This window comes from Pipistrellus kuhlii, unplaced genomic scaffold (assembly GCF_014108245.1).
Source record: "Pipistrellus kuhlii isolate mPipKuh1 unplaced genomic scaffold, mPipKuh1.p scaffold_m20_p_8, whole genome shotgun sequence".
Classification (NCBI taxonomy): Eukaryota; Metazoa; Chordata; class Mammalia; order Chiroptera; family Vespertilionidae; genus Pipistrellus; species Pipistrellus kuhlii.
The window spans coordinates 38,446,112-38,458,250 of NW_023425584.1; the positions used below are offsets into that span (position 1 = coordinate 38,446,112).

Genomic DNA, 12,139 nt, shown 5'->3' on the forward strand with positions numbered 1-12,139 from the left:
GCATCGGGTGACATTGCCACAAGATGGCTACCATGGCATCATCACAAGATGGCCACCACAAGATGGCTGGCAGGGGAGGGCAGTTGGGAGCAAGATCAGGCCAGCAGGGGAGGGAAGTTGGGGGGCGATTAGGCTGGCAGGGGAGCAGTTAGGCACCAATCAGGCAGGTAGGCAGGAGAGTAGTTAGGAGCCATATTGGAGCAGTCCTATACTGTGAGAGGGTACAGGCTGGGTTGAGGGTACCCACTCCCTTCCCCCCACTGCACGAATTTCATGCACCAGGCCTCTATGATTATATATGGGAGTTCCTTCACCATTTCAAAAAGACTATAATAATGATTTTGAGAATCTCATATGGAAATAAGTTCGGTTCATTTCTAGGTAGTGTATGTCATAGTAAACACATTTTATGAACACATAAATAAATACTGTTGGGACACCCTAGTGGTTTTCTCAGCTGGGATCCAGGGAGAGAATGAAGCCTTAGTGCCCTAAAGCATGTAATGAAGTGCCTCCTCCAGGTGCATCTAGAATAAAACTACCTATAACCATCCTTGAGGCAACTGAGAAAATAGGCACTACAACAATTTTCTTGGTGTACTCTCAGGACATCTTGATCTTGCTACACTAAAGCAATATTATAAAGAATACCTAACTTTGTGATATTTTCAAGTATTGGGTTTTAAAATGGTCATAGCTGGCATGGCTTCTAGCAATTCATTAAATATGGCTACTTCCATACTCAAAAAAGAATGAACAAAGAACCCAACTTTACCAATTCAAAAAACACCAAAGGAAACCCAACAATAGCAAAATCCCTGGCTCATGGAGGAAAACTGCAAACTGTCTGTCTTCACTGCCCCTGCTAAATACATGCTTCTAAGACTCTTAAATTTGCTTTCTCAAACAGAACACAAGTAGAAATGTAGGATTTTATGAATCCAGGCACTGGAAAACAATACTGATTTCTTAATTTTGTATTGCACTACTATTGGGCAATCCTCCTGAGGCTCTGTGACCCCTGCTTTTTAATACTTTTTCAATTATTAGAGTCTGAAAATTTAGATTTGAATATGCCCCTCCTCCTTCCCTGCCTCAATCTCCACCTTCTCTGGAGAAGCCCTGATTCTGGTATCTTATGCGGAATTGTCTATTTCTCTTTCTCTCACACACATACTAAAAAGGATCTATGCATATTTATATACACACTCATATATATATATATATATATATATATATATATATATATATATAGATAGATAGATAGATAGAGATAGATAGATAGATAGATAGATAGATAGATTTAGAATTCTGCCTATCAAGTTAACTTCCCATTGCCACCTAGAAAATCTATTTGTGACAAGTCTTGCTTTAGGTCCTTCATGATAGCCTGATCCATGCCTACTTCTACTATTAATAGTACAAACTTGTATTATGCCACCTTCCCCTTCTTCCTTCATTTCTGCCACAATGTCTTCTCATTCTTGGGCCATTTTGACATGTTCTCTTTGCATGGAATAATCTTTCCCCTTCTGCTCCATCTTGGTTATTTCTATCCAACTTTTAGAATTCAGACCAATTATTGCTTTTACAGGCTAATTCTCTACCTATCCAGACAAAGTTAGGTCCCTCTATAAAAGTTCTCACATTTCCTAAAATGTCTGTAAGTAGATGTTTAAAGTTTGACCAACTCCAGGCACATTTTAAGGTTTTAAGGGTGGGGACCATGTCCTTTTTGTTTGCTATTACATCTTTAGGACCTGAAACATTGTCATCAAAACACAGCTGAGGATTGATCAAATGATGGCTTTTTGGTGTCAAAATTCAGTCTTTAAACAAACCTCAGACCCCTTACTGGATGCAATTCTGAATGTTAAACTGGATAGGTTTGCAGTGATATTGAAAGGCCAATGGCTAAAACAACTGGGCCTCCTGTGACGAAAGTCCCACAAATGATGGAATCCAGAATGTTGGGTAGGAAAAGAGGACTTAAGTCTCCCTCCCATCTTCCTTTGTGTCCTTCATTGCAGAGAACATAAGCACTCTCTTTGGGTAAGTAGCCAGGATTATTTGGTATAGAATATGTGTCTGTCCAATTTTAAAAGATACTGTCAAATGGTGGTTATACCAATTTACATTTTGAAAAGTATCATATGAAAGTTCCAGCTGCTTTACACCTTTGTCAACACTTGATACTGTTAGTTTTTAAAATTTATCCATTCTGGTGGGTATGTAGTGGCACTTGCACCATAGTTTTAACTAATAAGTAATAAAGTTGAACATTTTTTCATATGTGCTCTTTTTATAAAGTACCCATTAAGTCTTGCCCATTTATGAAAATGTGATGTCTGTTATTTCCTTATTAAGTAACTTTTTTCCTATTAATAATTTCCTTTTTAATTGGTAATAGTTTTTATAGTTCAAATATAAGCCCATTTTTTTTAATTTTATATATTATACTTTCCTCTACTTTTTATTCTCTCGATGTCTTCTGATGTCATTCATTAATTTTAGTAAAATTCAATTCATCTGTGTTTCCATTATGATTATTGTGTTTTTTTTGTATGTGTTCTGTTTAAGAAATTCTTTCTTATTCAAGGACATGAAAATTTTCTCCTTAAAGCTCCACTGTTTATATTTTCATTTAGGTCTACAACTCAAAATCAATTTGCATGGTGGTGTGATATGAGTCAGGGTTTATTTTTAAAATATGGACTCAACTGATCTAGCATCATTTACAGTCAAGATAAGTCTTTCCCTATTGAATTGCAGTGGTGCCTTTATTATAAACGAGGTAATTATGAAAAACTGGTTTGTTCCTGGACTCTATTTTTTTTCACTGATCAAATTGATTATTCTTATGTTGATTACACATTTTTAATTACTATAGCTTTATATATAGTCTTCATATTTTGTAGAACAATTCTTCCCTTATTGTTCAAAGATTTCTCACTGACTAAAGTATAAAGTACAAAGTTCTTTGTAGGAGACATAAGGCTCTCTTTTTCAGAATTCAAGCTTTTACCAGTGTTAATACTTAGAACAAGAGGCATTCAATAAAAGTTGATATTAATTTGGGTGAAATGTGACTTTATGAGTCCTCAAAATAACAAAAAATGAAGTGAAACACTAGCATTATCACCCCGCATCCCTACTAGGAAACTAGAAGATACAGATTACTAATGATATAGAGTTAATGCCACTTTTCCAAAAAAAAATGGGAAAGGTAAGCAACATGTTGGCGGTGATACGTGTGCCCCTTAAAACTCCCTTAAACAGGTAATCATATTCCTATTGCCAAAGCATGTGAGCATTAAAGGAGAAATGAGAGAGAAAATGACGGGGACTTTTTCCTGGAAGAGAGTTCATCCCTCACCTTCTTCCGAGTGGAATTTTTAGACTACCTACGAGTGATTGTCAGAACACTCTGAGGTAGCATCCTCTGTACAGCCAGTTTTAGAGGTCAATTTTCAAGAGGCTATTACAGAGGGAGAAGAGAGATAGTCTATAAAGTTATCTAATCTATAGTTTTGCTAGCATTGCTTAAATTGCTTTGGCAGGAATCAGTGTACTTCACAGTTGGGAAATAATTTTGTGTGTGTGGACAGTGAAAGCAATCATTTTCAAGTATGCTTGCCAAGTTCTACACCACAGAAAGGCCGGTTAACGCTCTGCATTATGATTTAGTGCTATCTGATGAGAAGGCAAAAAAGAAAAAGGGCCTTAAAAGTGTTTTACAAGGTCTCTAAATATCCTCTACATTCTGCTTCTCACAAGTCCATATTTAACTCTGACTACTATTGAAAATACCTTTAATTTTGCTTTTTTTTGAGCCTCGAGAGCCATCTTTCTTAAATCCTCGGTCTCCTTCTGTAACTGTTCATTTTCTTGCTGAAGTTTTAGCCTTTGTTCACTGACGAAGCCACAGTTCTCTCTTTCAGATTCCAGGAGATTTTGAAGTTTCTGAATCATTTCTTGGCAACGTGATATCTCTTCTGAGGAACTGATTAAAAAAAGAAAACAAAAAAACCCTTAAACTTAATGATAGGTAATGGACGTCAAGAAATCTGTCTATATTTTATACATAGAGTTCGTTTTCTTTGTTCTGGGCCATTTGTCTTCACCGTACAACCTAACTGCATGGTGTCAGAATTCTATGTTATGCCAGGAAAGCACATTCAATTTAGCTATCTTAACTAAGAATAGAAGAACATTGAGAATCCGTGTGTAAAGAGGACTTCAAGAGAACAAACTGAAGCTAATGGTATGAAAGGTGAAATAGTAATAAAACTTTATTTCCTCAAGCAACCCCCATAGAAAGACATTAGCTGGCCACATTAGCCAATTATAATAAGACCTATTTCATATTTTCCTATTATACTTGTCTTATAAATGGTTTTTATACTTTTCTGGTTCCATAAACTTATTTAATCATAGTTTAAATAGGTTATATTTTTTTAACTTTCTTTACAATGGATTGTTGGGTGACACAACTTCCCAACATGTCTAGTACTAATTTTTATCCCTCTCATTTTAAATCTCTATCTTTTCAATTCTAGGTAGTCAAATACTGTGAACCTCCCTTGGTCAATACAAGGCCTTCATTTCCCATAATATTTATAGGTCTGTTTTGTTTTTTTGTTTGTTTGTTTGTTTTTTTGTCTATATCAATGTTGGCTAATAAAGTTACTAGTGAAATGATGGATATAGGCAATGATCGACAAAGAGTGATAGTGAGAAAAATGCTAAGACCAGAATTAACCACAGGTTGTGCTCTTCTAAACAAAAGTCCAAGATATCAACACCTATGAAGAAATCCTACAAAAAAAATGGAAGCTGGATACACTCAAGCCTCTTGACTTAATTATTAGCTTTTAGGAACCACAAGGCACAGAGAAACAAGGTAAATGATTACACATATATGCATCCCACTTAACTGCTAGAAAGAAGGACTTTTTTAAAATGATAAAATACTATTAAATCTTTTTTGTCTGAAGAAATTAGTCTTCAAAAATAATTTTGAACAAAAATATCTATTTGGTGCTAAAGTTTATTTTTTAAACACAAGATATAATTCTAATAAAAGATTAATATGCAAATTGACCATCACTCCAAGACACAAGATGGCAGCCCCCATGTGGACACAAAATGGCCACCACAAGATGACAAGCAGGGGAGGGTAGTTGTGGGCAGTTAGGGGTGACTGGGCCAGCAGAGGAGGGCAGTTGGGGGTGGGACAGGACTGCAGGGGAGAGTAGTTGGGGGGACCAAGGCCTACAGGGTAGGGAAGTTGAGGGGGACCAGGCCTGTAGGGGGAGGACAGTAGGAGGCTCCAAGCAGGGGAGGACAGTTAGGGGTGACCAGATTAGCAGGGGAGTGGTTAGGGGCAATCAAGAAGAGGTAAGTGAGCAGTTGGGAGCCAGCAGTCCTGGATTGTGAGAATGATGTCCAACTTCCCATTTAGGCCCGATCCCACTAAACGAGCCTAAACGAGCAGTCGGATATCCCTCAAGGGGTCCCAGATTGGAGAGGGTGCAGGCTGGGCTGAGGGACACCCCCCTTCCCCATGCATGAATTTTATGCTCTGGGCCTCTAGTTAATTATTAATCCTATAAAGAAAGTAAAGGATCTGTCAAAAATTGTTTGCATTCTGAAAATGTTATCACAAAAATTCTAAAGAGTGTCTTACTTTATTTCAAATTGTTTTAGTTTATTTTCTGCTGTCTTAAGTCTTAGCTGAAGATCATCTTTTGAACACTCTGCAACCAGACATCTTTGGTGCATTTCTTCCAGTTTTCTGTAATGATTTTCGTTTACTTTGCCTTCACGGTAAACCTGCAGAAGAGGCTCATTGGTATGTTACCTTACAGAGACAATATTCTAAGAAATTATAGATTTAAAAATGGAAATCAACAATAAGAAATCAAAATCCATGATCCTGTGTTTATCTTTTTCCACTTTAATGCAGTAACGCACATCAATAATTAAGATGGATGTTCCACATTTATAAAATACAATGCTAAAAACTGACAAAATAATGACTTCTTATTTTTTAAAATGATTCATGCTCATTGTAAATTATTCCAATAGTTTTAATATTTAAAAAAATGTAAAAGAGCTGAAGTAAAAAAAAAAAAAGTGCTCTAGATGTCACCCTTAAGAGGTAACTGCTTTGATTCTTTGATAAAAATCCCAAAGTCAATTATTTAAATTTTCAAACACAATATATGTTATGGTGTAATGATCAGAACTATCTGAAAGTGACTACAAAATGCCCCTTTGTGTTAACTAGATAATGGTCTAGCTGAAATGGGGGTTCCCCTTTGCCTAGCAGAAATGATTGAAGCCAAGTTCAGCTTCCTATGTAGCCTTCTCCCACAACATCCTATATAAAAAAAAGCCTAATATGCAAATTGACTGAAGAGTGGAACGATAGGCAGAATGACAGGTCACTTATGATGCACACTGACCACCAGGGGGCAGTCACTCAATGCAGGAGCTGCCCCCAAAACCCAAGCCAGACAAGGCGGGTGCCAGCAGGGGCCCCATGATTGCCTCATCAGTCACCCCACAGATTGGCCTTGATTGCCAGCCAGACCTAGGGAGGGACCCTACCCATGCACGAATTTTGTGCACCAGGCCTCTAGTAGAGTCTATAACACTCTAAGAATTGTAAGGTCTAGGCAGCTCACATTTTCACACAAATCCTACCCTTCAAATCCAGACTGCCTGGACAGGTAACCCGAGTCTTCTCCCATTGACAAGATGCTTTGTTACTCCTACTCTATAAAAATGACAGAATATCAGCACAATGTCCTACTACCAAAATGCAGACTCATATTGCAATGCAGCAGGGGACTTTAGCACACTTGTCTTTGGACAGTGGGAGAACCTGTTACCTTTAGCCTTGTAAGTTTTACATTTCTCCAATACAGCCTATTCCTTAACTTATGCTATGTGATGTTAAAATTTCACCTCAAGCCCTGGATCACAATTTAAATGGTACATATATGATGAAAACTGAGAAGGCATCAACCATGAAGGAGAATGGTGACCATGAAGTTCCTACTTAAAAATCCTGTGTGCTTTTTTTTTTTACCTAGATAAGGGATTAGAAAGATGTTTTGCTTTTTAAATTACTCTTTTATGATCCTATGTTGTTATGATCTCTTTATGTTAATGATATAAATATATCACATGCTTTTTATGCTATATAGCTCTTTGAAGAAAATCAAACTTTGACTCTGTTACTATTTTTTTAAACACTGGGTAATTGTGTGCTGAATCAAATGTAGCCCCTTACTCCCAAGGCTCTTGAAGAGAGTGGGATATTTACTGCTAATAAAAGAAAGTTATCTAAGTAAGAAAAAATGTTAACTATAGACTCCTTACAATACTTTTCCCTCAAATATCATAGGGGTAAGTGTTTTTCTTACCTATGAAATAAAAATATGCATTTTGAAAGGTAAAAATCACATCAATGTCATAATTTTCAAGTTGGCATAAAATTTAAAATGAGAAGACAGACAAAATAAAATTTACATTGGGATGAGGTTTGAGCAACGAATATAGCTTTTTCATAAAATTTATACTTTTATGTATTTCAAGCCTAAAAAAAACACTCACCAGATGAATACTTATAATATAGGGGTTGCTAGTAGATAGTGTGATGGAAGCAGACAGTAATGTTGAATATTTGCAGTTGGATTTTAGGCAGTTATCTTTTTCTTTTTCTTTTTACCTTTTCTAGTTCTTCTTCCACTGCTTTTTTCTCCTTAATGACTCGTTCAATTTGGCCTTGTTTTTCGGTACACTCCTATAAATTCAAGTCATATTGTAAATAACTGTAATATTTGTAAATCCTTAAGAAAAATGGAAAAACATGGATAATATTATTTGTTCATAACAGGAACCCCACATTCACCCTATCAGTATAGCAAGGCCTTGGTTAAAACAAAAACAAACTAACAAACTCCATCTTCAAAGAGCTAACTACCCCAGGATTTCAGAAATCACCCCAATACAGAATGCCAAGTTCTAAGTAAATATACCAGTTGAGTGACAGAAGTTGAGGGACAGCAAGGAGAAAAACATAAATAAATGAGATCCATTTCTCATCTTTTAGTTTTTCTCTTCATAAATTCTTATCATATTTTAAAAGAAAATACCGGGCTAGGCAAAGGCACAGCACCCTGAGGATAACTGTGGACTAAAAGCATGTATATAAATTCTAAAAATAAAAAAAAATTTTTTTGAAGAACTTATTAACAGCCAATGCAAGGGGCAGTGCAGAACATGGCTGGCGTTGGTGACATGGTGCAGGCAGTGGTTGGCAGTGGAGGCACTGCCGGCCCCAATGGGCCCTGATGAGAGCAGAACTATGGTGGGAAGGTGGAGCAGGTGAGTGGGCAGCGCCAGGCCAAGGTGGGTGAGAAGGGAGGTTTCAGCGGGTGGCGGCAGCAGGTAGTTGGAGAAAGGGAGGCCCTGGCTGGCAGCCAGCAGCCAGCAGCCAGCAGCCACTAGGGACCCTACCCATGCACAGATTTTGTGCACTGGGCCTCTGGTATGCATATAAGTTTCCTCCATGTCTTTTTATGGCTTGAATGGTCATTTCCTTTTAGTGTTAAATAATATTCCATTGTCTAGACATACCACAGTTCACTTATCCATTCACATAGGAAATGATGTCTTGGTGCCTCCAGGGTTTGGAAATTATAAATAAAGTTTTTATAAATAATCATGTGCAGGTCTTTGTGTAGACATAAGTTTTCAAGTTGTTCAGGTACATAAAGAGGAGTGAAATTGTTGGGCCATGTGTAGGTGTATCTTCAGTTTTGTAAGAAACCACCAAACTGCCTTCAAAAGTGGCTGTTCCACTTTTCATTCCCACCAGCAAAGAATGAAAGTTCCTGTTGCTCCACATCTTTGCCTCTGTTGGTGTTCTAGATTTTGGCCATTCCAAAAAGTGTATCTGGCACTTACTTGGTTTAATGAGTGGTATCACATTGTTGTTTTAATGTACACAGATAATAATTTAATAAAAAAAAAACTGTCAAAAATAAATAAATCCTTAGGCAACCTCAAAAAAAATTTGCATTTTCCTGGTGGCATATGATATGGAGCGACTTCTCATAAGCTTACTTTATATCTGTTTATCTTCTTCAGTGAGATGCCTATTAAGGTCTTTGGTCCATTTTTCAATCGACTTATTTGTTTTCTTATTGTTTTTATTACATTTATTGGGGTGAGATATAGAATGGAATACTACTCAGCCAGAAGAAAATATGAAATACTGCCATTTGCAGTAACATGGATGGACCTTGAAAATATCATGCTAGCAAAATTAGTCAGACAGGAAAAGTTAGAAACCATATGATTTCACTCATATGTGAGATATAAAATTGAAAGCAACAAATGAACAAACAAACAAACAAAACAAAAACTCATAGTAACAGAAACACTCATAGGCAACAGTAAACACTTTCAATTAGTCATACAGTTTTCCCAATGGAATCAACAGGACATCAGATAATATTTAATATTTTTAGAAAAAGCCACTGAGCTTTATGAACTAGAACTGTTTCACTGTAAAGCCTAAGAAACATGTATTAAAATAACCTGAAATTATAATTTATTTTACTCCAAAGTGAGTTGACAGAGCTCTGGTTGTTACACAGCTAACAGCTTTTTGTGTGTGTGTGTGTTTTGTTTGTTTTAAATCCCTGCAGGTCTTATCTAGTACATGTTCTTTTGGGGAAATATAAGGACAAATGTTCTTGTCCTTCCAGAGTTTATAATCCATTAAATAATCCTGAACTAAGGTATGCCCTTCTTCCTCAAAGCTGTTAATCCTTTGATAGCTAAATCACTCCATTTAAGAGAATCAGCAAAATAGCAAGGAGATAGAAGGAGAAAAAAGCCTCGGCCCCCCTACCCCCCTGCATCCTATTAATTTTACCTAATGTTTCTATATCCTTAAAACAAATGACACTCATCAGACAAAAAGTAACACTGTTGTTCTGTTGGTCTCCGGACCTATGCACAATGTCTAAGTTCCCATTATGCACACTGGAGTTTGCAGAATGTGAAGAAGATGTGGTCCTTCTCTCTGGGGTGACTAAATACCAATCAGATATCCTCCCAACTTCAGAAATTCTTATACCTTTACTCCCCTGTAAGCAAGGTTGTTAAACTCCATTTCATCTATCTTCAAGTTAAATTCATTTATTTAATCCACCTCTAGCCACACAAGCACTCTTTTCCTTACCCCTCTTTGCCTACTCATCCTTCAGTACTCCTTCCTTCGGGAAGCTTGTCTTTCTTCCTTCTCACTCTCATATATACCTTTTTTTTTTCTCCCTGGTCTCCCACGTGAACCCAGCTGTAGCTGGCTGATTCACTCGTGCCAGGTGAATTCTTTGTCAAAGATAGATAATCAGAGCCATCTTTCCTGCTAGATTATAAATTCCAAGACATCAGATAACATGTTCATTTTGATTTCCTCTCTGTCCCTAGCATCTAGCATAGTTCTTGTCTTAATAAACATCTTTTGAATTAACTAGGTCCAATACTATGTCTCTTGCCCTTTAAAATAAGCAATTTCAGAAGAAAATATCAATACAGGCTTCTAACATACCATCTGAAGGGCTGACAGTTCTTCTGTTAGTCGAGAAATCTGTACCTGATATTGTTTTCTTGAATTGGAAATCTGTAAATTAAGATATTTATGAATTATTAAGGACTAAAATAAAAATTAATAATATCCAATATACACATTTAGAATAATAATTTTGATAAAAAATAAAGTTGTAACTTTTAGGGCATAAAAGATAAGTAAGCACAGGAAATATTAAAGAATTAAGAATTTATCATGAAGTGGGAGGAAAGAGATTACGATAAAGGACAGTGTTATCAAGCATTTTGGTCCAGGATCCTTTTACACAATATAAAACAGCTATCTTTTGTTTATGATGTTTTTTTTTCTATTGAAATGTACCATATTAGAGATTAAAACAGAAAATTTCCAAGTATTTACTTATTAATTCCTTCATAAATAACAATAACTAAGGTTTTTACAGTTTAGTACAAATAATATATTTTATAAAAAGTAACTTCTAAAATTAAGATATTTTGAGAAGAGTGGGATTATTTTACATTTTTGCAAATTTCCAGTTCTGCCTTAAAACAGACCTAACAAGTTGAATAAAGGTCTGAAAGATCTTTAGATAGAGAGAAACTAGATTTTAGGAGGCAGCTGAATACTCACTCGTGTTTGCAGAAAGGTTTGGACTGAATTTAGAGATTGCAACACTTTTGAAAAAATTACAGAGATTATTAAAGGATTCATGCAAAAGATAACCTCCACTGACCATAAAACTAATGTAAATTTATTTTAGAATTAGACATCAATTAGAGGATGTCTCTTATCATGAGCACTTTGATAAAAAGTTTCATTATATATATATATATATATATATATATATATATATATATATTTAAGAAAATAGTTAACACCTAGTGAAGGAATATACAGTATATCTAACTATTTTTTATAGAGCTAACTTGCCTTATTTATTAAATTTATTTATTTTTAAAATATATTTTTACTGATTTTAGAGAGGAAGGGAGAGAGATAGAAACATCAATGATGAGAATCATTGATCAGCTACCTCCTGCATACCCCCCACTGGGGATTGAGCCCTCAACCCAGGCATATGCCTTGACTGGGAATCGAATTGTGACCTCCTGGTTCATAGATCAATGCGCAACTACTGAACAGACTGGCCGGGCAAATTTATTTTTTATTAAATGCAGTTGGCATACAATATTATATTAGCTAGAGGTGTATGGAAGCTCATCTTAAAGGAAAAAGGTATTATTTTACAATAATTTATGTTAATAATTTCATTGATAAGTCTTTATAAATATGTAGGCAAGGATTTTAATGTAAATATTTAAAAATTAAACTATAAATTTCTGCTTTTTCTAAACCTTGTCTCTGACAAAGTATCAAATTAAAAATTACAACCCAGGCTTCTTGAAAAAATGGCAGATTCCAGGTCTGAGACAGGGAAAGCACAGGATAAGAGAGAAACATTACTTATGCAAGAAAGCTCGAGAGACAACCTTATATAATAAA

General features: G+C 35.8%; 1 protein-coding gene across 3 annotated transcripts in view; it reads right to left on the reverse strand.

Annotated features, from left to right (window-relative positions):
- SCLT1 (sodium channel and clathrin linker 1) overlaps positions 1–12,139 on the reverse strand; it is an 81,979-nt gene that overhangs the window by 23,235 nt on the left and 46,605 nt on the right. For all 3 annotated transcript variants that reach the window (XM_045576417.1, XM_036424445.2, XM_045576418.1), the window contains 4 exons: positions 10,637–10,708; positions 7,742–7,816; positions 5,690–5,835; positions 3,811–4,003 (listed from right to left, as the gene is read on the reverse strand). In XM_045576417.1, the coding sequence (XP_045432373.1) occupies positions 3,811–4,003; positions 5,690–5,835; positions 7,742–7,816; positions 10,637–10,708 (486 nt within the window). The remainder of the gene's footprint in view (positions 1–3,810; positions 4,004–5,689; positions 5,836–7,741; positions 7,817–10,636; positions 10,709–12,139) is intronic.